General features: G+C 60.8%; 8 protein-coding genes across 8 annotated transcripts in view; 5 read left to right on the forward strand and 3 right to left on the reverse strand.

Annotated features, from left to right (window-relative positions):
* Positions 1-466: 466 nt before the first annotated feature.
* ACA1_248620 (DEAD/DEAH box helicase domain containing protein) lies at positions 467-2,468 on the forward strand (the record flags this gene model as incomplete). Its single annotated transcript, XM_004339812.1, has 8 exons — positions 467-475; positions 522-640; positions 715-839; positions 966-1,114; positions 1,217-1,387; positions 1,493-1,962; positions 2,039-2,241; positions 2,305-2,468. The coding sequence occupies 8 exons, from the start codon at positions 467-469 to the stop codon at positions 2,466-2,468; spliced, it is 1,410 nt and encodes a 469-aa protein (XP_004339860.1).
* Positions 2,469-2,617: 149 nt separating this feature from the next.
* On the forward strand, positions 2,618-4,231 carry ACA1_248630 (thioredoxin domain containing protein; the record flags this gene model as incomplete). Its single annotated transcript, XM_004339813.1, has 5 exons — positions 2,618-2,801; positions 2,907-3,038; positions 3,147-3,434; positions 3,540-3,721; positions 3,797-4,231. 5 exons carry the CDS (start codon positions 2,618-2,620, stop codon positions 4,229-4,231), a joined length of 1,221 nt encoding a protein of 406 aa, XP_004339861.1.
* Positions 4,232-4,680: 449 nt separating this feature from the next.
* ACA1_248640 (protein kinase domain containing protein) lies at positions 4,681-6,007 on the forward strand (the record flags this gene model as incomplete). Its single annotated transcript, XM_004339814.1, has 3 exons — positions 4,681-4,865; positions 4,973-5,207; positions 5,420-6,007. 3 exons carry the CDS (start codon positions 4,681-4,683, stop codon positions 6,005-6,007), a joined length of 1,008 nt encoding a protein of 335 aa, XP_004339862.1.
* Positions 6,008-6,461: 454 nt separating this feature from the next.
* Positions 6,462-8,038, forward strand: ACA1_248650 (Dehydrogenase/reductase SDR family member 12, putative; the record flags this gene model as incomplete). The annotated part of the gene is made up of 6 exons (XM_004339815.1): positions 6,462-6,553; positions 6,621-6,777; positions 6,896-6,993; positions 7,147-7,262; positions 7,340-7,506; positions 7,625-8,038. The coding sequence occupies 6 exons, from the start codon at positions 6,462-6,464 to the stop codon at positions 8,036-8,038; spliced, it is 1,044 nt and encodes a 347-aa protein (XP_004339863.1).
* A 62-nt stretch (positions 8,039-8,100) lies between these two features.
* ACA1_248660 (F-box domain containing protein) lies at positions 8,101-10,142 on the reverse strand (the record flags this gene model as incomplete). Its single annotated transcript, XM_004339816.1, has 4 exons — positions 8,101-8,193; positions 8,284-8,513; positions 8,597-9,052; positions 9,179-10,142. 4 exons carry the CDS (start codon positions 10,140-10,142, stop codon positions 8,101-8,103), a joined length of 1,743 nt encoding a protein of 580 aa, XP_004339864.1.
* A 347-nt stretch (positions 10,143-10,489) lies between these two features.
* On the reverse strand, positions 10,490-12,032 carry ACA1_248670 (CBS domain containing protein; the record flags this gene model as incomplete). Its single annotated transcript, XM_004339817.1, has 7 exons — positions 10,490-10,813; positions 10,937-11,119; positions 11,191-11,303; positions 11,386-11,544; positions 11,602-11,683; positions 11,792-11,854; positions 11,964-12,032. 7 exons carry the CDS (start codon positions 12,030-12,032, stop codon positions 10,490-10,492), a joined length of 993 nt encoding a protein of 330 aa, XP_004339865.1.
* Positions 12,033-12,669: 637 nt separating this feature from the next.
* Positions 12,670-21,557, forward strand: ACA1_248680 (SAC3/GANP family protein; the record flags this gene model as incomplete). The annotated part of the gene is made up of 23 exons (XM_004339818.1): positions 12,670-14,149; positions 14,236-14,353; positions 14,454-14,625; positions 14,700-14,785; positions 14,870-14,961; positions 15,059-15,163; positions 15,324-15,475; positions 15,557-15,720; positions 15,815-15,957; positions 16,069-16,197; positions 16,484-16,598; positions 16,705-16,820; positions 16,944-17,191; positions 17,275-17,910; positions 17,982-18,059; positions 18,211-18,290; positions 18,411-18,594; positions 18,690-18,829; positions 18,907-19,036; positions 19,122-19,325; positions 19,408-19,588; positions 19,666-19,889; positions 20,067-21,557. The coding sequence occupies 23 exons, from the start codon at positions 12,670-12,672 to the stop codon at positions 21,555-21,557; spliced, it is 6,468 nt and encodes a 2,155-aa protein (XP_004339866.1).
* A 437-nt stretch (positions 21,558-21,994) lies between these two features.
* ACA1_248690 (Fbox domain containing protein) overlaps positions 21,995-23,506 on the reverse strand; it is a gene marked incomplete at both ends in the record, with an annotated part of 4,054 nt that continues 2,542 nt past the window's right edge. Inside the window, 4 exons of the mRNA XM_004339819.1 lie at positions 21,995-22,668; positions 22,770-22,917; positions 23,005-23,130; positions 23,220-23,430. Coding sequence (XP_004339867.1) covers positions 21,995-22,668; positions 22,770-22,917; positions 23,005-23,130; positions 23,220-23,430 — 1,159 coding nt within the window. The remainder of the gene's footprint in view (positions 22,669-22,769; positions 22,918-23,004; positions 23,131-23,219; positions 23,431-23,506) is intronic.

Here is a 23,506-nt window from a genome sequence, read left to right on the forward strand (position 1 = left end):
GATTCCACCAAGCCAAAACTGGTGAATAAAGTGAGTTTTGGCCTTTCAGCCGGAAGCGGTTGCCCTTTTCTTTTCAGACAATAGCAAGATGAGGAGGGTGGGGCAGCTCCTTCATGGAGGAAACAGGCGGTCGCTCACCAATGCCACTGGCGGCGCTGCTGCTCGAAGTGCGGGACTTCGGCCACAAATCACTCCGCAATCAGCAATAATCTCAATCTTCTCTTCGTCTACCCTGGCCACCAAGAGCTTGCCGCAGCGTAGATGGAACTTCCTGCCAGCCTTGTCCATTCGACACAACCACACAAGCAGCGGCACTCCCTCTGCCCCATCCCACTCCGAACCCCCACCCGCTGGTGGCTTCCAAGAATTTGGGCTGCACCCCAAGACAGTCGCCGCCTTGCACACCCACTTCAACATCCACCAACCTAGCCCCATTCAATCACTCGTACACCCCTCCTGCTTTCGCATGCACTGCGTTCATCTTTTTTCATTTATATCTTTTAAATCATCTTGTGGCGCAGGCCCTGCCGGCTGTGCTGACCGGTGAGGACGTAGTGCTAGGCGCCGAGACCGGCAGCGGGAAGACGCTGGCCTACCTCCTGCCGGTCATTCACGCCCTGAGCCAGCAGCCTCCACCAAGGTGTCCCACCATCATGCTGCCTTCATGCACACGACACGACACACTTACACTGGGCTCTGTCTGTGTACTGTCAGGATTGAGGCGTCGAACAAGTACCCCTCGGCCATCGTGCTGCTGCCGAACAAGGAGCTGTGCGAACAGGTTCTTTCGGTTTGTAAGAAGGTGGTGCCTCCGATCCTCACCGTCAAGGCTATCAACGGTTCGTTCCAGTGCACTCACACTCTTCACGACCCGCAATGTGCTCTTGCTCAGATCTGAGCTTCGACGCTTCGGTGTGAGTGAGGCGCTAAACTCTCTTCGCTGTTCCGTGCAATGCACGAAACAGGGACCGAACTTCCTGCCAAGCGGCCCGACATCCTGCTCACCACCCCGAACGGTCTGGCGAAGAGCCTTAACGATGACATGCTGCACTGGGTGCGCCACATTATCGTAGATGAGGCTGACCTCATGCTCTCCCCTGTTTACCACGACCAGGTACGAGCACTCGTCAGCTTCTGCTTCTTCTTCTTCTTCTTCTTCCTTCTCATCTGGGGAGCGCCTATGCGACTACGACCTCGTCGCTGGCAGGCCGCACAGATCTTGGACTTCTTCAAGCGCGAAACGAGGCGAGAGCGGAAGGGCAAGGGCAAAGTCGCGACTTCTGCCAGTGCGGAGCTCGCTGACGAGCTCTACGGCGACAAAAACGTCTCCATCGTACGAAAGAGGAAGGTGCAATTCATCTTCGTCGCAGCCACCATACCCCTCCAGGTAGACTCTCCTCTCTGTTATACATTCACCTCGTCACCACGGCCGTCTGTGCTGTTGAAGCCTTGCCGGCTCACGATGATCACTTCTTCGTATGATGTGCGACAGGACAAGAGCAAGTCGCTGTCCATTTACCTGCAGAAGCATTTTAAGCACGTGCGCCAGGTTTACACGCACCACTTCCACCGCAGCCTGCCCAACGTCGCCCTCAGCTTCCTGCCGCTCCCCGAGGAGGTGGAGGATCGCGTGCAGACCCTGGTGGACCTCCTCCGATCCAAGAGTGGTCTGCGCGTGGGAGAGCCCCACCTCTCATCCCACGCCGAGCTCCCGCATCATCAGCAGCAGCCGAGACAAGACGACGACGCCACGCCTCGACAAGCACAAGCGGGCGAACGTCAGGCGAAGGAAAGCGACGACGAGCGCCTGGTGGCGGCGGAGGTGGCGGACAATGGAGAGAGGAACCGCGAGATGGCCAAGCCGAGGCCTACCCTCATCTTCGTCAACTCGACGCTGGCCGTTGACGATCTGCACGAGGAGCTGGTGCGAAGAGGCGTCACGAGCATCGTTCCCTTCCACAGGTGTGTCGTCTTGCCTACGCACAGCTGGGCGTGGTCGCTGACCCATGAGGGCACATGTGTGGCGCGATGAGTGCAGGGAGATGCCGCAGGGAGAGGCTGACAGGAATCTGAGAGATTTTCTGGCAGGCAAGGTGGACGTGATGGTGTCCACCAATCTGGCCTCGCGCGGCATCGACTTCGTCGACGTGGAGCACGTCGTGCAGTTCCACTTTGCGCAGAGCCTGGTCGACCACATTCACCGTGTCGGCAGGACCGGACGAGGCGGAAGGAGTGGCGAAGGTACACCTCTTTTCTTTTCATCTTGTTTACTGCGTGGTGCTCACGCTGGCGCATGGCGTGCAGTGACGTGCTTCTATCGAGAGGCCGATATGTCAATGGTCGAAGCCATTCGCCAAGCCGAGGAGCAGAACGTGCAGATGGCCATCCAGTACAAGCCCACGCCTGAAAAGTACAAACTGCACAAGCGACGCGTGCGTTCGCCACCAGCAGCAACGGCCAACGCATAAATCAAAAGGTTTGAATTTCGATTGGCACGAGTGGACCAATGGGCGGCTGACCCGTGGCGAGCCATTTTGGTCGATTTATTTTTGTGGCTTTTCTTTTGATTGATCTGAACACAAACGAACAAAGCCGGGCAGAGCGCGCAGTGTGAAAGATGAAGGGCTCATCTGTGATGTTGGTGTTGCTTGGGTGCCTCTTTGTGCTGGGGGTTGCTGTGCATTCTGCCGATGCCCTCTACTCGCCCAAGGACGGCGTCATCCTCGCCACTGATGCCACCTTCAATGCGCTCGTTCTCCAGAGCAATCGTCCTTCCATCGTTGAGTTCTTCGCCCCCTGGTGTACGTTCACCATCTCATCCGCAAATCACAGATTACACAGCCAGATGCGCCAGGGAGCCAAGCCTTTATTGAGCCTTTTTAACGCTCGGTTCGTGTCCTGTGCAGGTGGACACTGCAAGAACCTGGCTCCCGAGTACAAGAAGGCTGCCGCCGCTACCAAGGGCATGGTCAATATCGTGGCCATTGACTGCGACGACGCCTCCAACAGGCCTCTCTGCGGTCGCTACGACGTCAAGGGTACCCACATGTCATCCCACTGTGCCTGACGATAGCACACGTGTGCCCCTGTGCTGCCTCTGTGTAGTTCTTCTTCTTCTTCTTTTCTAACGTTGTAGTCGTTCATAGGATTCCCTACGCTCAAGCTGTTCACGCCGGGCCAGAAGGCCCCCACGGACTACCAAGGTCCGCGAACGGCCAAGCCCATCGTCGACGCCGTGTTGGCCAAGCTCGACGCCAAGAACATCAAGAAGCTGACGGCCAAGAGCGCCGAGGGCTTCCTGGCCGACAAGGAGCTCCCCAAGGTCCTCCTCTTCACCTCCAAGCCCAAGTCGAGCCACCTCTACATGGCCCTCTCCATGGAGTTCAAGGGCAAGCTCGCCTTTGCCGAGATCCTCGACAAGGAGACCTCGCTCGGTACACTCGCACATTCTCTCCCATTCCGCTCTGTGCTCGGCCCTGCCGTGTTGTGGTGTGTGCTGATCGGGATTACCTCTTCGTCGTGGTGCGTTGCGTCTGCAGCCGAGAAGTACGGCGTGGAGTCGTTCCCGACCCTTCTCGTGGTGAAGAACGACGAGGAGCAGACCGTGACCAAGTACGAAGGCGAACTCGGCTACCGGCAGCTCGATTCCTTCCTCGCGACCTTCGCGCCCAAGTCCGCCAAGGCCAGCAAGGGCGCCAAGTCCGAGAAGGCCGAGGCCAAGGTACCCCGCACTCCCTTGAGTCAACGCGTGCTCGACGCAGGACCACTCACTGCATCTCCTGCTCCACACACGCAGGCCGAGCCCACTCCGGTCCCGCTGGAGCAGAAGCTGTACGCGCTCGAGAGCGACGCTGACTACACCAAGTACTGCGTGGAGCAGCGCCGCATCTGCGCCATCGGCTTTGTGCCGTCCAAGGAGCAGGACGAGGAGGAGCACGACAAGGCGGTCAAGGCCCTCGAGGCCCTGGCCGCCGAGCGCGAGGCCGGCGACGCCTTCCTCGTGATGTGGGTCGATGGCGCCAAGGCCACCGGCTTCCGCCGCACGCTCGACCTCGCCTTCGACCTGCCCACCTTCGCCGTCGCCAGCCCCAAGAAGAAGGGCTACGCCCCGTTCCGCGGCGCCTTCACCCCCAAGGCCATGGGCGAGTTCCTCGACAGCATCAAGCACGGCGTCAAGCGGACCCACCCCCTCCCCGACTTCCCCGCCTCCCTCTTCGACGCCCAGGCCTAAGCCCGAGTCTGTGCATGCTGCAGCGTAAAGATGGGAATGTAACAAAACAGAGAGAAGAGAAGAAACACAACACGTGAGAGGAGTCAGTTGGCTGGGGCTCCTTGGGTGAAGGAGCGCAAGAAGGAAGAGAGGAACAACAACTTTACCAGTTGGGTGTGGTCTTGATGCGCTTGCTTGGGCCGACGGGTTGAGGGGCAACGGTCTGGCTTGCGTTTGATTGCCGATTGGACGGAGGCGCGTCAAGAGAAAAGTGGGGTTTCTCACTGCCCCGACGGGCCTAATCTCGAGGGCAGACCACATCTTTTACGAGATACAGAACGCCTGGAGAAGAGGAAGTAGATATACGAGAGTAAGCCATCTTCTTTTTCTCTTTATTGTAATTAGCATCACCTTCCAGGACGAGAAGGGGCCAATTGAAGAATCGACTGTAGAAAAGGAAGGAAAGGAGAATGGCAGATGATGGATGGAACATCCAGTTCTCAGACTTGCAGACACTGAAGACCATCGGTAAGGGCAATTTCGGCAAAGTGTTCAAGGGCGTCTATGTCGGAACGGAGGTCGCGATCAAACAGCTGTACTACGTCGATGACGAGGACATGCAGAAGTATATCGAGCGAGAGATGGCTACCCTCAAGTAAGAAACCCACAGCACCCCCCCCCCTCCCGCAGCGTTGAATCCACCTCCGTCTTGCAGCTTTTTATTGATTTATGAATAATTGATTCTATTTTCTTCTCCAACAGGGGCCTTCGTCATCCAAACATCGTGCAGCTGCTTGGGCTATGCAAGGACGACACGGGCATCTACATAGTGACCGAGTTCATCCCCGGCGGAGACTTGCGATCCAAACTCAAGGATGACAGCCTCGAACTGAGCTGGCTTCTGCGGGTCAAGATCGCAATCGATGTGGCCTACGCCATGAACTACCTCCACTCCAAGAAGATGATTCACAGAGACCTCAAGTCTCAGAATCTGCTGGTACGCTTGGCCCTCCCCCGCGCCTGGCTTGGCTTTGTGTCCGACACCACCACTCCTTCACACTTGGCACATGCAACGCAAACCACAGCCACGCCTACAAGCTCTTAAACAAGAGGCCCCGTGGTGCAACTTTCTCACCAACGTGTGGTGTTCGCCTGTGTTGTGTGTGCGTGTGTCGTGCTGTTGGGGATGCTGTATGCTGTACGCCGTAGGTGTGCGAGGACTGGAAGATCAAGGTGTGCGACTTTGGCTTTGCGCGCAAGGCGGAACCCAAGGCCGACTTCCTCACGATGTGCGGTACCGACGAGTGGATGGCGCCCGAGGTTGGGCTGGGCGAGAAGTACGACACGCGGGCCGACGTCTTCTCCTACGGCATGGTCCTGTGCGAGCTCGTCACCCGTCGCAAGCCGCCGCGGAGACAGGCCGGCCGGGCCTACGCCTTCGAGGTCAAGGAGCTCAAGACCCGCGCGCCGCCGGACACGCCGCCCGAACTGATGGACCTCATCGTCAACTGCGCTCAGTTTTACCCCGAGAAGAGGCCCACCTTCAGGGACATCCTGCAGGACCTCAAGGAACTCTCTGCCAAGCTCGAACGTGAGAACCCCTCGCCGCCACCACTGCCGCCCGTCGTGTCTAGGTCGGCCAACTCGGACGACTCATCGGACTCGTCCGACTCGTCTGATTCCGATGACGACGATTCGTCGGACGATGATTCATCCGAGGAGTCGAGCGAGGAGTTCGAGTCGAGTGCGGCGGGCGATGAGGAGCTCAGCTACGGCGGCATCGTCGAGGAGGACTGAACAGCGCTCGGCAGCCATCGTCGTCATCATCGTCATCAACAAACAACATGCTCCCGCAACCCTCACCCAAGGGGCCGTGTTGTGTGCGTGGACTCGAGGCGGAGCGCCAGGGCGGAGAGAACCCCGAACGGGAAGGAAGGCAAGGAGGAAAGTTTACCGCCGGTGTACATCAGCAGGGCCTCTCCGCCCGGCACCTCGCCAAGATATCAATGTTCCCCAAAATTTGTTTATTTTTTAATTTTACTTTCATTATTGGAATTCCGGACTTGCACGACAGACGAAATTTCGAGGATTGATGTGATTTCTTTTTTTCTCTTTCTTGAAGACAGACTGGCGTAGTGGGTTAGTCATCGTGAGGCCGTGACGAGAGCCTTATGCCGTGTCGCTAGTGACCTTCATATACACAAAGGAACCTAAGCGCACACAACAGCAGCAGAACCACATACTACACAAAATGCAGTGGATGATGGACAGTTGGAGGGCGACCGTGTGGTTTGCCCAGGGCTACAGGCACTACATGAAGGAAGGCTTCCTTGCCAAGCAACAGTACGTACTACATGATATGTTTTATATTTACATATTTTTTTAGAGTTCTTACCTGTTTGCTCGCCAGGGGCTGGGACCCACACGAGCTCGACAAGGACCTCTCCGGCAAAGTGTTCCTCGTCACTGGTGCCAACAGCGGGCTGGGCAAGAGCACCGCCACGACGCTGGCCCGGAAGGGCGGCAAGGTCTACATGCTCTGCCGCAACCAGGAACGAGGAGAAGAGGTGCGCGAGACACACGTGTTGCACACCTGCGTGTGCGTGTTGCATACACCGGCGTGCGTGCGTGCGTGTTGTGTGCGTGTGTTATTGCGCCCTAAAGCACTCGTTCGTGCGTGTGCAGGCACGTAAGGAGATCATCAAAGAAACGGGCAACGAGGACGTCCACCTCGAGGTCGTCGACATCTCCCTCCAGTCCTCCATCCGCTCCTTCGCCAAACGGTTCGCGACTTGACCACTCACTCATACTCACTCACCCGCACAAGTGCCCACTCTCACCCGCACGCGCACATGTGTGTGTGTGTGTGTGGTGTGTGTGGTGTGTGTGTGTGTGTGGTACGTGTGTGTGTTTCGCTTATCTGCTGTGTGCCACAGCTTCGAAGACAGTGGTGAGCGTTGCGATGTGCTCATCAACAACGCCGGCGTGCTGCTCTCCGAGAGGAGCGAGACCAGCGAGGGCATCGAGACCACCTTTGCCACCAACATGCTCGGTGAGCGCGCTCCTCCACATCAAGTGGGCCTTCTGTCCAGCGCTGCTGACCACTCATCATGGCCATCGCGTTGACAGGGCCGTTTCTGCTGACCAATTTGATGCTGCCAACGCTGGAGAAGTCAGCGCCGTCGCGGGTCATCATCGTGTCCTCGGGCGGCGCGCTCACACAGAAGATGGACCTCTCCGACCCCCAATTCACCCGGGGCAAGTGGGACGGCTCCCGCGCCTACTCCCAGACCAAGGTGCGTCCAATGCTTCGCGTGCGGCACACACCACACAGCACGCACGACCGCACACGCACACGCACACGACACACGACACACAACACACGGGATCGCGACTGACGAATGGGACACACAGAGGCAAGAGATCTACCTGACGGAGGAGTTCGCCAAGCGGGAGGGGCATCGAGGCGTGCGGTTCTTCGCGATGCACCCGGGCTGGGCCGACACTCCGGGCGTGCAGACCTCGCTGCCGGGCTTCCACGCCAAGTTCAAGGACTCCCTGCGCTCGATGGACGAGGGCGCCGACACCATCAACTGGCTCGTCATCTCCGACGCCGTCATGACGGCGGCCACGAGCGGTGATGACGACGAGCGCAAGGCCAAGGGCAAGGCCAAAGCCAAGGACTACGACGAGTACAACGGCAAGTTCTTCTTCGACCGGGAGGTGGCGTCGCCGTTCATCCCCACCAGCCGCACGCACTCATCGCCCGAGGAGGTCGAAGAGCTGTGGCAGCTGTGCCTGCGCATGATCCAACCGGCCAGCAGCTGAGGGAGAGAGAGACGACGACGAAGGGGCTGGCTACTCGAGCGATCCGTGTTTTTCTTCTAAACTCAGACGTCCTGCGTCAACTGGTAGTCCGCCTTCTGTGCTGATGCTCGGCTGGTCACCACCACGTTGATCCGCTGGCCGAGCGCTTCAATCGCCTGCACGCAGCGAAAGAAGAACAATCATTGAATTGTAAAGATAGAGAAGAAGAAGAAGAAGAACTACGATATATCAAGACGTAGGCTTACCTCGGCAGTGATGGAGTGCGTGATCTTCTGCACGCCCTTGAGCCCCACGCCCTCTGCGGTGGTACTCTGTACGCTGCCGTCCTTGAAGAGGTTGTTCTCGAAGAGGCTGCGCAGCGTGAGCGTGTGCAGCGACGCGGGGAGCAGCGACAGCACGCCGACGTCGGAGATGGCCGAGCAGTAGCTGATGTCCAGGCTCTCCAGCCGGCCGCAGCCGCTCAGATAGCTCAGTCCTGCGCCATACGCAAGGTCAGACACGCACACACACACACACACACACGACACGCACACGACACACACGACACACACGACATACCGACGTCGCTGATACGATAGCACTCGGCCAGGTTCAGATGGCGCAGGCGTGGCACGGCGGCGGCCACGTCGCGCAGGGCGCCGTCGGTGAGAAGCTCGCAGCCGGTCAGGTTGAGCCGCCGCAGCGCCGGCGGGAAGGCCAGGGCCGCCCCGCCCTTGTTCTTGAGGAAGAAGCAGTAGGCCAGGTTCAGGTGGCGCAGCCCGGGCGGCATGAAGTCGAGCGCGTCGGGCCGCAGCTTCTTGCAGAAGACCAGGTCGAGCGCGATCAGCGATCGCTGGGGCAGGTGGCGCAGGCCCTCGGCGCTGACCTCCTTGCACTGCGACAGGTTGAGCTCGCGCAGGCGGGACAGGGCGGGCAGAACCGAGGCCAGCACGGCGTCGGTGACGGCGCGCGTGCAGTTGGACAGGTCCAGCACCTCGAGCCCAGTGAGCGCCGACAAGTGGTACATTCCCGTTTCTGTCGTGTGTGCGTGTGTGTGTGTGTGTGTTGTGTGTGTGCAACCGCGCTCCACGGTGAGTGTAGCACCGCACACGCCCACCGCACACGCCTACCGCACACGTGGGGATGTGGAGAGAAAGAGACCTGTGAGGCTCTTGCAATCGCGGAGAGAGAGATGGCGAAGCGAGGCCGTCGGGAGGTGGTCGGGCGCCAGCATCGCGTCGCTCAGTCGCCAGCAGTACGCAAACGACAGCACCTGCAGCCCCGGCGGGAGCCCGGGCCGCTGCCGCCGTCGCCCATCGCTGCCGCCGTCATCGACAGACTCGGCCTCGGCCGTCGTGGGCGCCGCCGCGTGCAGCGATGACGGGACCGAAGAGAAGTCGAGGATGACCATCGACGGCGCGTCGGCGTCGCGGGCCGGGTACTCGGCGACCAGCGGCGGCAGCCCCAACGCCTCCGGCGACGCTGTGAAGAGAGGCGAAGCCGAGGCCGAGGGCGCGTGGGCGTGGGCGACGATGTTGCGGCAGCCGCGCAGGTTGAGGCGCAGGAGCGAGGGCGGGAGGCAGCCGAGCGAGGCGGCCGACACGAGGCGGCAGTTGGTGAGGTCGAGCTCTGTGAGCGATCGGAAGCCGCCGTCGTCCCCGCCGAAGCAGGTCCGCAGGAGGTCGTCCGTGACCCACGGGTTGCCCATCGACGACGCCGGCGCTGGCGAGCTCGAAGAAGAAGATGGAGATGAAAATGATGAAGAGTGGTTGGGGGAGAAGGAGATGGATGCGAGGGCTGAGCACTCGCGTCTGAACTTGAGGAGGAGCGCTCGAAAGCTCTGCTCGAGCTGCTTCGAAGCGGCGTCGTGACCAGCGCCGGTGCTCGAAGATGACGACGAGCGCTGGTGGAGCAGGAGGGCGGGACAGATGAAGTGGAAGCGCAGGAGGCCGCGGGACATGAAGAGGAGGCGCCACCGGCGGCACACGAGCGAGGCCACCGTCAGCCCGTCCTTCGTGCCCACCCACTGCAAGATCTCGCACCACAGCTCGGGCGGCAGACTCGCCCAGATCGTCCCTTCATCTCCACAGCTGCCTCCCTCCTCACAATCTCGCATGCTATTCATCTTCCCCTCCATCATCTTCAAGTAGCGCAAATGATGATCGATTGAGTTCTTGCCTCTCACCGTGTTCACAAGAGCACGTAATGATCTCTTTTGCGTTGGCCTCCCAATCAACAGCCCCAGGGATCAACACAACTGAAATGCATTCCTTGAAATTGGTGGTTTGCGTCTTGGCGCCGAGGCGGAGTGTTGGAGTGTTGGAGTTGAACGAGACAGCCGAGGCTGAAGATGTCGCATCTCCTACTCCGCTCTGCTCGCACATTGTTGTTTATGTTCAAAGAGATCACAAGGAGTAGTTGAAGAAGAAGAAGAAGAGTTGAAGAGAGGTGGGAGAAAGTTGTGGGGTTCGTTCACGGCCCGCTGAGGACGGAGATGACGTCGCACAGGCTGAGCACGCCCTCGAGCGTGTTGTCGTCGTCGGTGATGAAGATGCGGTGGATGCGGTGCTCGATGAGCTTGGCCATCACCCCCTTGAGCGTGTCGTTGATGGTGCACGTGATGGGCTTGCTGCTCGGGTCGCGCTTGAAGTAGCGGCTGCAGTTGGCCAGGTAGTCCTTGAGCGGTCGCTTCACGTCCGAGAAGAGGGTCTCCTCCGTCGAGCCCTTCAGGTCGCTCGCGCTGATCGAGCCCACAATCTTGTTGTCCGAGTCCACCACCGGCAAGCCCGACACCCTCTACAAGAAGAAGAAAAAGATGATGATGATGACATCGATGATGGTTGGTCAGTGAGTGATGGCAACGCAAGACCACATTAAGGTGGCGTCTTGACGAAGTGCCACATTAAGGTGAGTACGTACAAAGTCGAACATCTGCTTGAAGGCCACGATGGCGTCCTCCTGGATCGGCACCGAGACCAGCGGCTGGTGGCCGGGCTTCCAGAACGAGTCCACCGTGATATCGGCGTCCGGGAACTTGTCGATGTTCTTGTGGAGGAACTCCAGCACGCGCGACTGAGACACCAGGCCCACCACATTACCGTCCTGCGATTCGAGAGGGCACACGCTGATAAGTCTTCATGAGGCTGATGAGAGCTGCTGAGGCGCTTGCGTACCCCGTCGATGATCGGGACGCGGTGCAGGTTGACGTTCTTGGAGAACATGTCGAGGAGCGACGAGAGCGGGAAGCCCTCCCACACGGGCGCCCAGGGATTGCGCTCAGAGATGTCTGCGCAGGGCGAGGCGCGCGTTAGCTGAGAGCTCGGTAGCGAGGTTTTGACTAGTTCCCTGAGGCGTGGTGGGACACGTACTGGTCATGTCGGCGATGGTCTGGTCCCTGAAGACCTGCAGCTCGGTCTGGATGAAGGTTTCCCAGTCGACCTGGTTTCGGCACAAGACGTCGACCAGCTCCTTGGCCTCCGCGGTGGCGACGACCAGCGTGAGCAGATCTGCGAGGAGCGGCGTGAGCCCTGCGCTTACATTTCTTCAAGCAGCCGAGGAGGGAAAAAAGAAAACAAGAGCGGTACCGATCATGTCGATAAGGCCAGAGAACTGGTTGGTCTCCACGTCCATCACAGGCACGGACGAAATGTTGTTCTTCACCAACACCTATGCGTACAACCCAAGGGAAGTGAGCATAGACAACCACATGATAGGCAGCTCTGGTGACAAGCCCCCAAAAGCTGAAAAAGGCTTTGCAAGGGAGGGACCACCAACCTTGATGACTTCGGGTATGACCGCGGTAGAGGGCACAAAAATGAGCTTGAAGTCGGCAGGGACCTGCACGCCCTCACACTGTGAGTGTTCGTTCCGCCCTACACGTCTTCTGCAGCCACTTGCACAGTGGTTGGGGGGGGGTAGCGGCACAGTGTTTGGGGGGGGAGCGTACCAGGTCGCCGCTGCGTGTAGAAAGGAGAAATTCCTTCCAGGCGGCATTCTCGGGCGTAGTTTGAGTCATGTCTGGCGTGGGTGGGAGTGAAGGTTGGTTCGAGTTTGGCTGTGTGTGATGCAATACTCTTTGCTGGTTTCATTCTTTTTTGCTCCCTTCTTCCCTCTCCTTTGGCCAATCACAACACAGACTGAGCGTGCGCTTTCACCAACTCCCACACCATTTCTGCCGTGATTTTCCACCAGATTTCAGGACCTCTCATTCCTTGAATTTTTTAGGCTTGGAAATGAACAACACGGAAAGAGAAAAAGTAAATAAAAAGGGCAGAAGAAAGGCGCGAAAGCAAGGAATTGGCTTCGCGAGAAGAGGGGTCACGATGGACCTCAGCGACGGCTCATCGTCGGTCTTTGCGGCGCTAGATGGGGGCGGAGGTCAATCGGCCAGGGGTGGATCGCGAGGCCGAGGCCAATCCGCCAGAGGAGGGAGCCAATTTTCATCGCGCGGCCGAGGAGGCTCGCGGGGCGGTCGTGGCGGAAGCAGCTCTTACCAGGGCGGAGGAGACAATTATTCCTCCTTCAGCAGTGCCGCGGCAGCGTCTGACGATTCATCATCCAGCGGCCGATCCCGATTTTCATCACCTCCTCGTGGGGGCCGCGGTCGCGGCGGCAGCAGCTCATGGGGAGCACGAGGGGGCAGTGCCGAGGGCATGGATTATAACGATAGCGCCGACGCTGGAGGTGGCGGCAACTACCGTGGGGGTCGAGGCGGCCGAGGTCGCGGCGCCCGAGGCCGGGGCGCAAGCACACAGCAGTACGGCGGCAGCGACATGTCCTACGACGACGCAAGTGCGGACAGCAGCGGCAGCGGATCGTGGCGAAGCGGCCCCAGCGGCGCGGGCGCCACTCGTGGCGGACGCGGCGGCCGATCACGCAGCACCAGCACGGGCGGCGGCGACCAGGCCTGGTCGACGACCACCGGTGATTCCTACGACAACGGCGACGGGTACTCGTCCAACTACCGAGGCCGGGGCGGCACGAGCTATCGAGGAGGAGGCCGAGGAGGCCGCGGTCGCGGCAGCGATGACTACTATGACGCCCCCGCGGGCAGGGACGACGGGTCCTACAGCAGCGGCTACGGTGGCAGCGTGTCTCAGTCGCAGCGGGGAGGACGAGGCGGACGTGGCCGCGGAGGCAGCAGCAGCAACGACGACGACGGCAGCGGCTACGCCGCCACTTCGTATCAGGGACGCGGTGGCAGCACCTACAGAGGCCGTGGTCGAGGGTCGTACGACAGCGGCGATGGCGGCGCTGGCGGTGGTGGAAGAGGGACTACCTACCGAGGTCGCGGTGCGGCTCGTGGTGGCAGCACTGACCAGCGAGGCGGCTCCTACCGCGGTCGCGGAGCCGCTGGTGGCGGTCGCGGAGGCCGCAACCTCACCTGGACCAGGCCTGGCCTCGACGACGAGCAACAGCAAGGCGACGCGGACGAAGGGGAGATGAACGAGGCAGAGGACGAGGGCGCGCCGTTGCAGTTTTCCGTCGACTTCAACCAGAGACGAACGCAGCAGCAGCAGCACAAGAAGCCGGCGTCGGCCGCTGCGGGCGGAAGCGTGTTTGGCTTTCGCGCACGAGGCGGCGGAGACATGGACAGCGGTTTGGGCGATGACGAAGACGAGGACGAGGACGACGAGGTGGCGCCGAGCAAGCCGGCTGCCTGGGGCGGTGCCGTGTTCGGTCTCTCGGCTGGCGGAGATGACGACGACAACAATGAAGAAGAAGAGGAGGAGGCCGACGAGGAAGATGAAGATGACGAAGGAGCTGATCAAGAGGGAGATGAAGGTGAAGATGAGATCGCCGACGACGATGGCGACGAGGAAGATGACCAGTACGAGCCGGACGAAGAGGACGAGGAAGACGAGCCCAGCATCCCGCCCATATCCATCGCTCCAGCAGCTTCGTCGCGGCGTGGCGGAGTCGCGCCCCTTCAGGCCAAGCCGCCGGCCGCGGCCGCCGCGGCGCGAGGAGGCCGATCGGTTCCGGCGGCGCGAGGGGGCATTGCCGCCTTCACGGCTGCTTCGGCTCCCTCGACAGCCCGCTCGGCGAGCACGGTGGCCGTTGCCGCGCCGATCCCCAGAGCCATTTCACCCATGCCCAGGCGGGTGTCGCGACCACGACTGGTGTCTTCGAGTACGCTGCGCCTTGCACAGCAAGCAGTCGAATCCACAACGTGCTTTGCTAACGTAATTGCACGTGTGTGTGTGTGGTGATCGCAGCGCGCCGTCTACCCACCGGCGCCCGGCCACGGTTCACTGAGGATGACATGTGGGTCTTCGTTCCCGTGGACGATGTGACCATCGGCACCATTCAAACGATGTGCTCCAGAGCCGAGAGGTGCGTTTTCACCTCACTCGGCGAGCGGTCGTTGGTCGGTTGGTCGTTCACCGGTGCCATTCATCTAATAACGCCTCCGACCCCACTACGTATATACTAGTGACGAGCGGGAGGGCAGCAGTGCGCTGAGCGTTTTCGAGATGGTGAGCGGCACCGAAGACGACTCCGTCCCGAGGGTGGACTACAACAAGGCCGTCCGGCGATTCAAGCGACCCTCCGTCAACCTCCAGCGCGGCGAAACCTTCACCGCCGACGAGATCCGACCACCACCGGTAAGTAACTAACCGCCCTTCTTCTTCTTCTTCTTCTCTGCCTACTCAACGTCTCTGTGTGCCCCGGCGGTTAGGTTCTGCACCGCGTGATGGAGTACCTGTGCCTGGAAATCATGGACAGAACGGACCACCCGTTCCACGACGTCTACGCCTTCGTGAGGTACCTCACCCTACTGCCTTGGCGCAGGCCAAGCTCGTGGGCGACTAACTACTCCAGCGCGCACTAATCGTGCACGTCCAACAGGGATCGAACGCGAGCCATTCGCCAGGAGATCTCGATCCAGAAGGTGTTCAATCCTGTCGGCGTCTACATGTCGGAGAAGATCGTCCGCTTCTGTACGTGCACCCGAACGTGTGTGCGTGTGTGTGTGTGTGTGCGTGTGTGCGCGCGCTCATGAGGGCCATACTAACACACGCGCACCGGTGTGTGCAGATATCGTGGCCGGACATCGGCTGGCGGAACAGGACAGGGCTACTTTCGATGCCTTCCAGAACCAGGAGCAGATCGACAAGACCCTCGTCAGCTTGAAGGACATGTGTACTGCTCCACTCTGCAGTCTTGCTTCTTCTTCGCTCCTCTGTATGCACATGTGTCGTGACCTGTATTGGTTCTCTTTGCCTCCCTCTCCACCACACACGCACACGCACGCACGCACGCACGCACACGCACGCACGCACGCACACAAAACACACCGCAGACTCTGACCTGTACAAGAAGGGTGTCCTTTGCCCCAACGAAGCCGAAATGCGTGCCTACTATGTGTTGCTGGACCTCTCCTCGCCCACGCCGCCCTACTACGACGTGCGGCCCGACATCTACTCAACGCCCGAGATGCAGTTCGCCATCAAGGTACCTACTGTTGTCCGCGGCCACTTTACCGCGGTCAACTATGGGAGAGTGGTCTGCTGACACACAAGCGGCGTGGTCCAGGTGTGGGAAGCGGTCAAGGCGGACGACTGGTACCGCTTCTTCAAGGCCGTGCGGGAGGCCACCTACCTGCAGAGCTGTGTGCTGCACCTCTACTTCAACTCCATCCGGCAGAGGGCACTCCAGATCATGAACCGGGCCTTCAAGTACTACGACCAACACTTTGCGTCCCCCATTTCCACATAACCATCATGACGGTTTACTTACAATCGTGTGTGTGTGTGTGTGTGTGTGTGTGATACGTGACCGTTACATCCACAGGGGTCCCTATCCAATCGCTGATCTCACCAAGGCGCTGGCGTTCGAGGATGACGCGGAAGCCGAGGAGGTGTGCCGATTCTACGGCCTGATCGATGTCATGGAGAACACCACCGCAGTTGTGTTCGGAAAAAGAAACCTCGTCGGTATGTACACTCATCCGTGTGTATTAATACGTTGGTTATATATTTCTTTCTACAAATATTTTCTATGGCAATGTTGTCGTGTATTGCTGACGTGGCCGTGGTATGCTCCAGTGCCGAGGGAGGCGCGGCCGCCCATACGCACGTCGTGGCGGCTAATCGAGCCCAAGGCTGCGGGCCGCAAGATCAGCGAAATCGTGGAGGGTCCCAAGTTCACGGGGGAGAAGCCGGGCGAAGTCGCAGGTGCGTGGGCGCATTTCCTTAGCACCGAGGAGGAGTGGGAGGAGTGGCATCGCACCATGCTTTACCTGTGGAACAGGATGCTCTGATCTCTGCGCGTGCCTGCACTGTGCCGTGCCGTGCGTGCCGTGCTGTGTGAGACGAGAGAGTGTGTACCAAATTATTTATCTCTCTATCTCCACAATAAATGTTGCTCCCACAACATTTATTTGATCGCGCGGCGCGACCGGTTGATGGTCGACGACTCACGCCTTTTTTTTCTATACTATGTTTGGTGGTCGTGCTGCAGATGTGGTCTTTGAGGAGGAACCGATCGAAGAGACGGACGCCGAAACGATCGACATCGAGGAGCACGTACCCAAGGTCATCGCCATGGGCGCGAGTTTGCGCAACTCTCAAGAAGGGTACGCCCAACTCGACACGACCAACGACACACACACACCACGTGAAGAGAGAAAGCTGTGCCGAGGCTTGATTCGCGTTGACGCTCACCTCTCTCTTCAGACTCAGAATCGCTCGGTCCTTTTCACCGTTCAAGTCCGTGGTCGCTCCGTTCATCACCGCCGAGCCGGAGGAGGACACCGAGGCCGACACCGAACCCGAACCCGAACCGCTGGCCCGGCGAGGTATGCGTCACTGCCGCTGTCGCCCCTCGTGATTGGTCTGGGCGAAACCAACAATACTGACTTTTCTTGTTATTTTATTGCTGTCTCCCACCAACTAACCAACCAACGATGCGCCACGAGAAGCGTCGGAGGTGTTCACCGAGACCGAGGACGAGGACGAGCGGGAGCACAAGCTCGAGATGGTACGCAGCGCGCTGATCGAGGGCCTGCCGGTGCCCTCGATCTCCGGCGCGTCGCCCGTCCCGACGGTCTACGTGGCCGAGCGCGGCGGCGCGTCACGGCGTCGTGAGTCCTCCAAGCTGGACTTTACCGGCTTCGGCCTGTCCTCCTCCACGCTCCAACTGCCCGGCATGGCCATCAAGGGCGCCAAGGTACCTTTTTTTCCGGCCATTACTTTCTTTTTTGATTAATTATTCTTATTCTTATTCTTCTTCTATTTGATTATTATGGACAGCTGCCGCCTGTGCCGCCGCACCCCACGCCCTGGGGTTCGCTGCAGGACCTGCGATCGGCCAGCCCGCGCAAGGACCAGCAGCAGCAGCAGCAGCGACAACAAGCGGCAGCCGGCGGCGGGGCGCTGCCTTCGATCACGGTCGCGCCCGATCGGGAGGAGCCAGAGGAGGCCGGCGGGCTCTTTGGCGGGTTCGGCGTGCCGCTGATGGTGACGAACGTGAGCGTCAAGTCCAAGGCCCGGGAGCAGGAGGAGCAAGCCGCGGCGGCCCGACTGGAAGAGGAGCAGCGACTGACCCGTCAGCGGGCCAAGGAGGCCGAGGAGCAGCGCGAGGGCGAGCTGCGGCGCAAGCTGCTGCAGGACCGCCGGCAGCGCGAGGAGGAGGGCCTCATCCGGCAGGCGCGCGAGGAGGCCGAGGCGGAGCGGCGCGAGCGCGAGCGCGCGGAGGCCGCGCGGCGACAGGAGGAGCGCGAGCGGAGGGAACGCGAGGAGCGGCTGCGACGTCAGCGGCAGGAGGAGTGGGAGGCCAAGGTGGAGCACCTCAAGCGCGAGATCAAGAAGGGGCAGATCCACTGGCTCTGGGACCGGTGGCGCAAGGCCTACCTCGAGAAGAAGGAGCAGCAGCGCAAGACCGAAGAGGTATCCGCGTGTGTCGTGTGTGTCGCGTGTGTCATTTCCTAATTTGCTTCTTTGTGGTTTGTGTGTAACAGGAAAGACAGCGGAAGCTCAAGCTCAAGCAGAAGATCGAAGGGCTGCTCAGTGCGGCGTCGGCGCCACCTTCGGCCGCGGTACACGACACACGACACACGACACACGACACACGACACACGACACACGACACACGACACACGACACACGACACACGACACACGCAATGGAAATCTCAAGGCGCTAACCGACTCAACCGTGTTTTCTGATGGCATCAACGATGACGCATAGGCGAGACTCAAGCGCGCTGGCTTGTCCCTCGGAGGGTCCCATCGCAGCTCCGTGACTCTCGGCGCCTCGTCCATTTCACTGTACGCCGCACCACATCGCCCGCGCCTCTCTGGCGCTTTGCTTTGATGCGTCATCACGACCCTTGGCCAGCTGCTGATAGGCTTTTTCTTTTTCTTTTTCTTTTCTTTTCCTCGCTGCAGGCTCTCCTCGTACCAGATCGAGAAGCGGTCGAATCAGCTGCACGACTACCTGCGCAAGGCCAGGGAGGAGGCCCACGTGCAGATCGAAGGCTACTGGGCGTCGCTCGACCTGCCCCGGCTCGTCTACTCGCCGCTGGCGCACTCGCATCTCAAGCAACAGCCGCCCAACAGCCAAGCGGCCAAGGTAGCGTTTGCCCCCCCTCCCGAGTGTCAGCCAATGCGGCATTTTGTACTCAATCGCACACATGGCACACGCACCACCGCACACGCACGAAACAGGACATTTATTGGAAGCTCGTTGTGGCGGCCGAGAGTCTGCCCTCGGCGCAGCGCGTCGCCGCGGAGTCCTCGTCGCCGGCGCTGTGGCTCACCGCCAAGCTCACCCGCGCCGGGCTCCCGCTCACCCCGCAAAAGCCAGGGTACGTCGTCCCTCCTTCCTCGGCGCAGCCAAGCCCAATGGAATTCTGAGACTGTTTTAATATATGTGTCTGCACAGAGTACAAACGCTCTCGCTGTACACGGTGGACGGGGTCCAGACGGACGTCGACAACGACGAGGCTCCCGGCGGACGCCACGTCAAGCCCCGGCTGCACGTCTGCGTGACCCTCGTCGACGACTCTGCCCTGGTACGCACACCACGGCCTTACGCACACGTGTGCTCGCTTTAAGGCGATGGTGAAACCGAGTTCACTGAAACGCCGCCTCCTGCAGAAGACGCCGGCGATCCGCGAGGAGTGCACGGGCAGTCGCGGCTTCGTGTTCATGTTGCCGCCCATGGCCGGCCCCGACGCCAGCAGCTACTGGGCCGGTCAGCGCGCCCGCCTGACCAGCTTCGTCGCTGCGCTACCGCCGCACGGCCGCTCGCCGCTGCTCGTACTCACCACCGACCCCGACTCCAAGGAGACCGTCGACCAGGTGCGCCCCACACACCACGCACGCACCGCACGCACGCACACCACTACACGTGCTGACGTGGCTTCGGTGCCGCTGGCCCAAGATCGAGCAGAACCTGCGGCTGTCGCAGCTGCCCGCTCACCTGGTGGGCCACCATGCCGTCGTGTCGCTGCGGCCCGCCGGGGCCTACCACCACTACTCGAGCGACCAGCTCGCCCGCGGCCTCGGGTGGCTGGCCGCCAAGGCGCCCCGGCAGCCGCTCCTCCTCTCCCTCCCCTTGAAAGGTACTGGACTCAACGTCCGCGCACCGCGCGACTGGAGCCTCAGTTGGCGACTCACACCGGCGCAACACACACCACAGACGTGCTCGAAGTCCAGGCCAACCGCCACCTGTCGGCCCTGTTCGCGTACTACTATCGCCTGAGCCAACAGCAACAGCAGCATGTGGGGCCACGTGGCCAGGACGAGGCGCTGTTGCGACCGGACGTGAATTCGCCGGCGTTCCCGCAGGCCGTGACCTTCATTCAGCAGTGGAACGACCTCGTCACCTACACCGCGCAAGAACTCACCAACGACCAAATCCAGGTACCCAGTCCCTCCTCGTGTCGTGTCGTGTCGTGTCGTGTCGTGTCGTGTCGTGTCGTGTCGTGTCGTGTCGTGTCGTGTCGTGTCGTGTCGTGTGCCGTGCGTGTATTGTGTGTCTTGTCGATGATGCTGATGTGACTGCACACGCGCCTACAGGAGGTTTCGTGGCCTCCGCAGCAATTCGCGGGCCAGCGGGACACCGTAGCCGACGACACTACCCCACCAGCGGGGTTCGCGCTTCCTCCCCAGCGACTGGGCGCGCGCGAGACCCCGCTGCCGCCGTTCGGCTGGAACAGCGCCGAGAGCGTGAAGGCCCTCCGCGCCCGTGTCCTCGCCCTCGCCATCCGCGACTCGGATGGCCACGTGCTCATGGAGGAGATCGCCCAGGCCATCGCAGCCCATCGCGCCCAGACCGGCGGGGCGGCCGACGACGACCAGGAGCAGGAGGAGATGACCGTGGACCACGCCACGGCGACGAATGACGACACCCGCGACCGCCGCGCGCTGGCGCTGGCGCAGTTGAAGCGGTCGGTCGTGCTCGCGCTCTGGAAGTTCCTCGATCGGGTGTGCCAGGCGCAGCAGGACGGACTCCGCGCTGACGAAGACCACCACCAGCAACAGCAGCGCAAGCAGAGGGTCTACCTGTTGGCCAAGCAGGTCGAGGAGGTCGTCAGCACGCACCTCAATCAGCGGGCCGGCGACGAGGGCGGCTTCATGCCGCTGCCGTGGCACCGCATCTTCCAGCTGGTGTTCGACTTTTTGGTGGCGGAGCACATCGAACCCGCGGCGGCGGCGACCGCACCACCGCTGCTGGGCGACATCGACGACATCGCAGAACCCAAGGCCACGCCGGACGTCGACATGGCGATGCGTGTCCTGCTGCTGCCCTCGTCGCCGCTCTTAGCCACGCTGCCGTCGCAGCCAGCCACCACTGCGGCGACGACCGACGCCAGTTTCGCGTCGCCTGCTGCCGTCAGCAGCAGCAGCCAGGGCTTCAGGCATCGACGACCACTCGACCTGCCCCCGACGCCCTTAGTGCTCGACGACCGCCGATCTTCGATCGAAACGGACCGTCAGACCGTCAGCGCCGCCGCCGCCGCCGCACAACAGCAACCGGTTGCCAAGCTCCGGCTCGACGACGAAAACGCGGCCGAGGTCCGCCCTCCAGCAGCAGCCGCCGCCGCCAGCGAGGAGGCCCGAGAAGACGAGGAGCTGGAGCAGGAGGAGGTGCCCGGGCGCGAGAAGGCCAAGCCACGAGCGCCGGTGGACAGGGGCGCCCTGGGGCTGGTCGACTGGTCGTTCCTGGTGGCGGAGGCGCTCGACAGGGAGGAGACCGGCGAGAATGCCGTCAGTAGGGGAGTCAAGCGCCGGGCGCCGGACAACGAACGAACGGACACGACGACGACGTTCGAACGAAGCTTCGTGATCGACGACCTGGGCAGAACGGAGGAGAAGAAGGTGAGATCCACGCCTGTCAAGAAGAGGCGCTACGTCGTGGAGGAGGACTTGGAAGATGGGTCGGGTCAGGGCAAGCTGCTGGACTCGTCATCTGATCCGCTGATGTCTTCGCGCGGACTGACGATCGATTCGCTGCTGGCCGACCTCGCGGCGGAAGGAGACGAAGAGCGGCGGCTGAAGCAGCTGCTTGGCGGCGTGGACTCCCTATAACGAAGGAGGCTAATCTTGTAAACACCACCATTTTATCCGCCACCACACGTAAACATATAGCAAGCTTGGCACAGAGCTTAGAAGAAGTAAGGGGAGGTGGGGATGGGACACTACTTGCACGGACCAACTCTAGGCTGATGGATACGGCCATACTGCGCAGAAAGCACCGCTTCCCATCCGAACAGCGAAGTTAAGCTGCGCCAGGCGTGCGCCAGGCGGTGTTAGTACTGGGGTGGGCGACCACCCGGGAATCCACCGTGCCGTATCCTTTTTGTGCACCCCTCACACCCCCTCTTCTGTGCCAGTCACATCATCCACTTTTGCTGCGGACTGTGGCAGCGAGAGCGTGCACTCCACAGATCGACCTTTTCTGGACTGGAGTGATTGATGATAACGGTTTTATGTACAGGTAGTGTTGGTGGTACAAGGAAGAGCTTTCACGAGGGGACCCGCAGCACGAAGAGCGGGATTTCGATGCGCGGGTCCACACAGCCGAAGATGTTTAGTGACACGCACACAGCGAAGCGCTGCTGGAAGAGGGCGCAGTTGAACAGGCTCCCACCCTTGGCGTTGGCGTCGGTGACCGGGTAGTAGAGCTCGATGTCGCGCCTGACCTCGCCCTTGGCCACCTGCACGCCGTCGGCCTCGCCATAGACTCGCCGGCTGCCGCGGCGCTCGACCACCTCGCGGCAGAACCCGTTGCCGCGCTCCTGGAGCACCTCGACCAGCGCCACCGTGATCGAGTGGACCGGGAACCGGCCGTGCGAGTTGTCCACGCTCACGCCGATCTTCATCTCCTCGGCGTTGATGAAGAAGTACTGCTTCTGCAGCTCGACCTCGAACACGACGTTGCCGCTCTTCTGGAAGAAGATGTAGTTGAACGAGTTGTGGGTGAGGCGGTCGGTGATCGGCGCTGAGTACTTGCGCATGACCTTGGTCCGCAGCCGGTTCTCCATGCGGTCCGAGAGGCGGAAGCGGAGCGGGTGCTTGCGCGAGGTCATGTTCGAGTGCGGGAACGACAGCACCAGCACCGAGTAGGCGTGGTACGTCACCCGAAAGAACCCGCTCGACGTCTTCACCCGCCGATTGAATGACGGCGGCAGATCACGATCTGGAGACCATATTCAACACATATGAGAGAAGTAGTCAAGGAGAGTCAGCACATGTTTGACTTGTTTTGACTGTTGACTTTTTCCCCCAGCGGAGGCGTACCGGCGATGGTCTTGCGCGGGATGGGCACGCGGAAGGGGTAGTGGTAGGTGCCGCGGAAGAACATGTGCTTGTTCTTCTTGCGCTCACTCCACTCGGTGTTGCCCGACAGAGGCACGTATATCTCCACCAGCGTGCTCTTCTCTTCAGTCTGCTGGACGAGAGCGGTCAGATCACTGCGTTTCCAGTGCGTGTGCGACAGGACGTGCGCGTTTGTGGGCTCTCAGCGAAGACGTACCGCGTTCATGGAGAGCGATTCGGCGTCGATGGCCTTGAAGCATTCCTCGCCCACGAGGGCCAGGTAGAGCCCGTGCGTAGTGATCGACTCGGAGTAGATGTTGAGCACCACCTCGCCTGTGAGAAACTGCTCCGCCACCAGACACGACCATCAGCATTCTCGAGTTGTTGTGTGTGTCATGTGTATCGTGTGTTGCGTTCGCGAGAGCCTAATACCTGCTCTTCGTCTTCGTCTTCGCTGCAGCGGAACGAAGTGTGATCGAGGTGGACGAACGCCTCGTTGGAACCGAACCAGAACTTGCGCTTGACGCTGTAGGTGTCCCTGAACCTCGCCTTCCACGACCCGTCGCCGGTGCTCACGCTCCCTCTCCGACGCCCCTCCCCTCCCGCCGCCGCCGTGGTCGTCGTCGTGGCTCGCTCGCTCGGGCTGCACTCGAGGAAGTGCTGATGTCGGGCGTACTACATTTGTCGACAAAAAATGGGTGAGGGCAACATGATGGAGA

Source organism: Acanthamoeba castellanii (genome assembly GCF_000313135.1).
Source record: "Acanthamoeba castellanii str. Neff unplaced genomic scaffold scf7180000084766, whole genome shotgun sequence".
NCBI lineage: Eukaryota > Discosea > Longamoebia > Acanthamoebidae > Acanthamoeba > Acanthamoeba castellanii.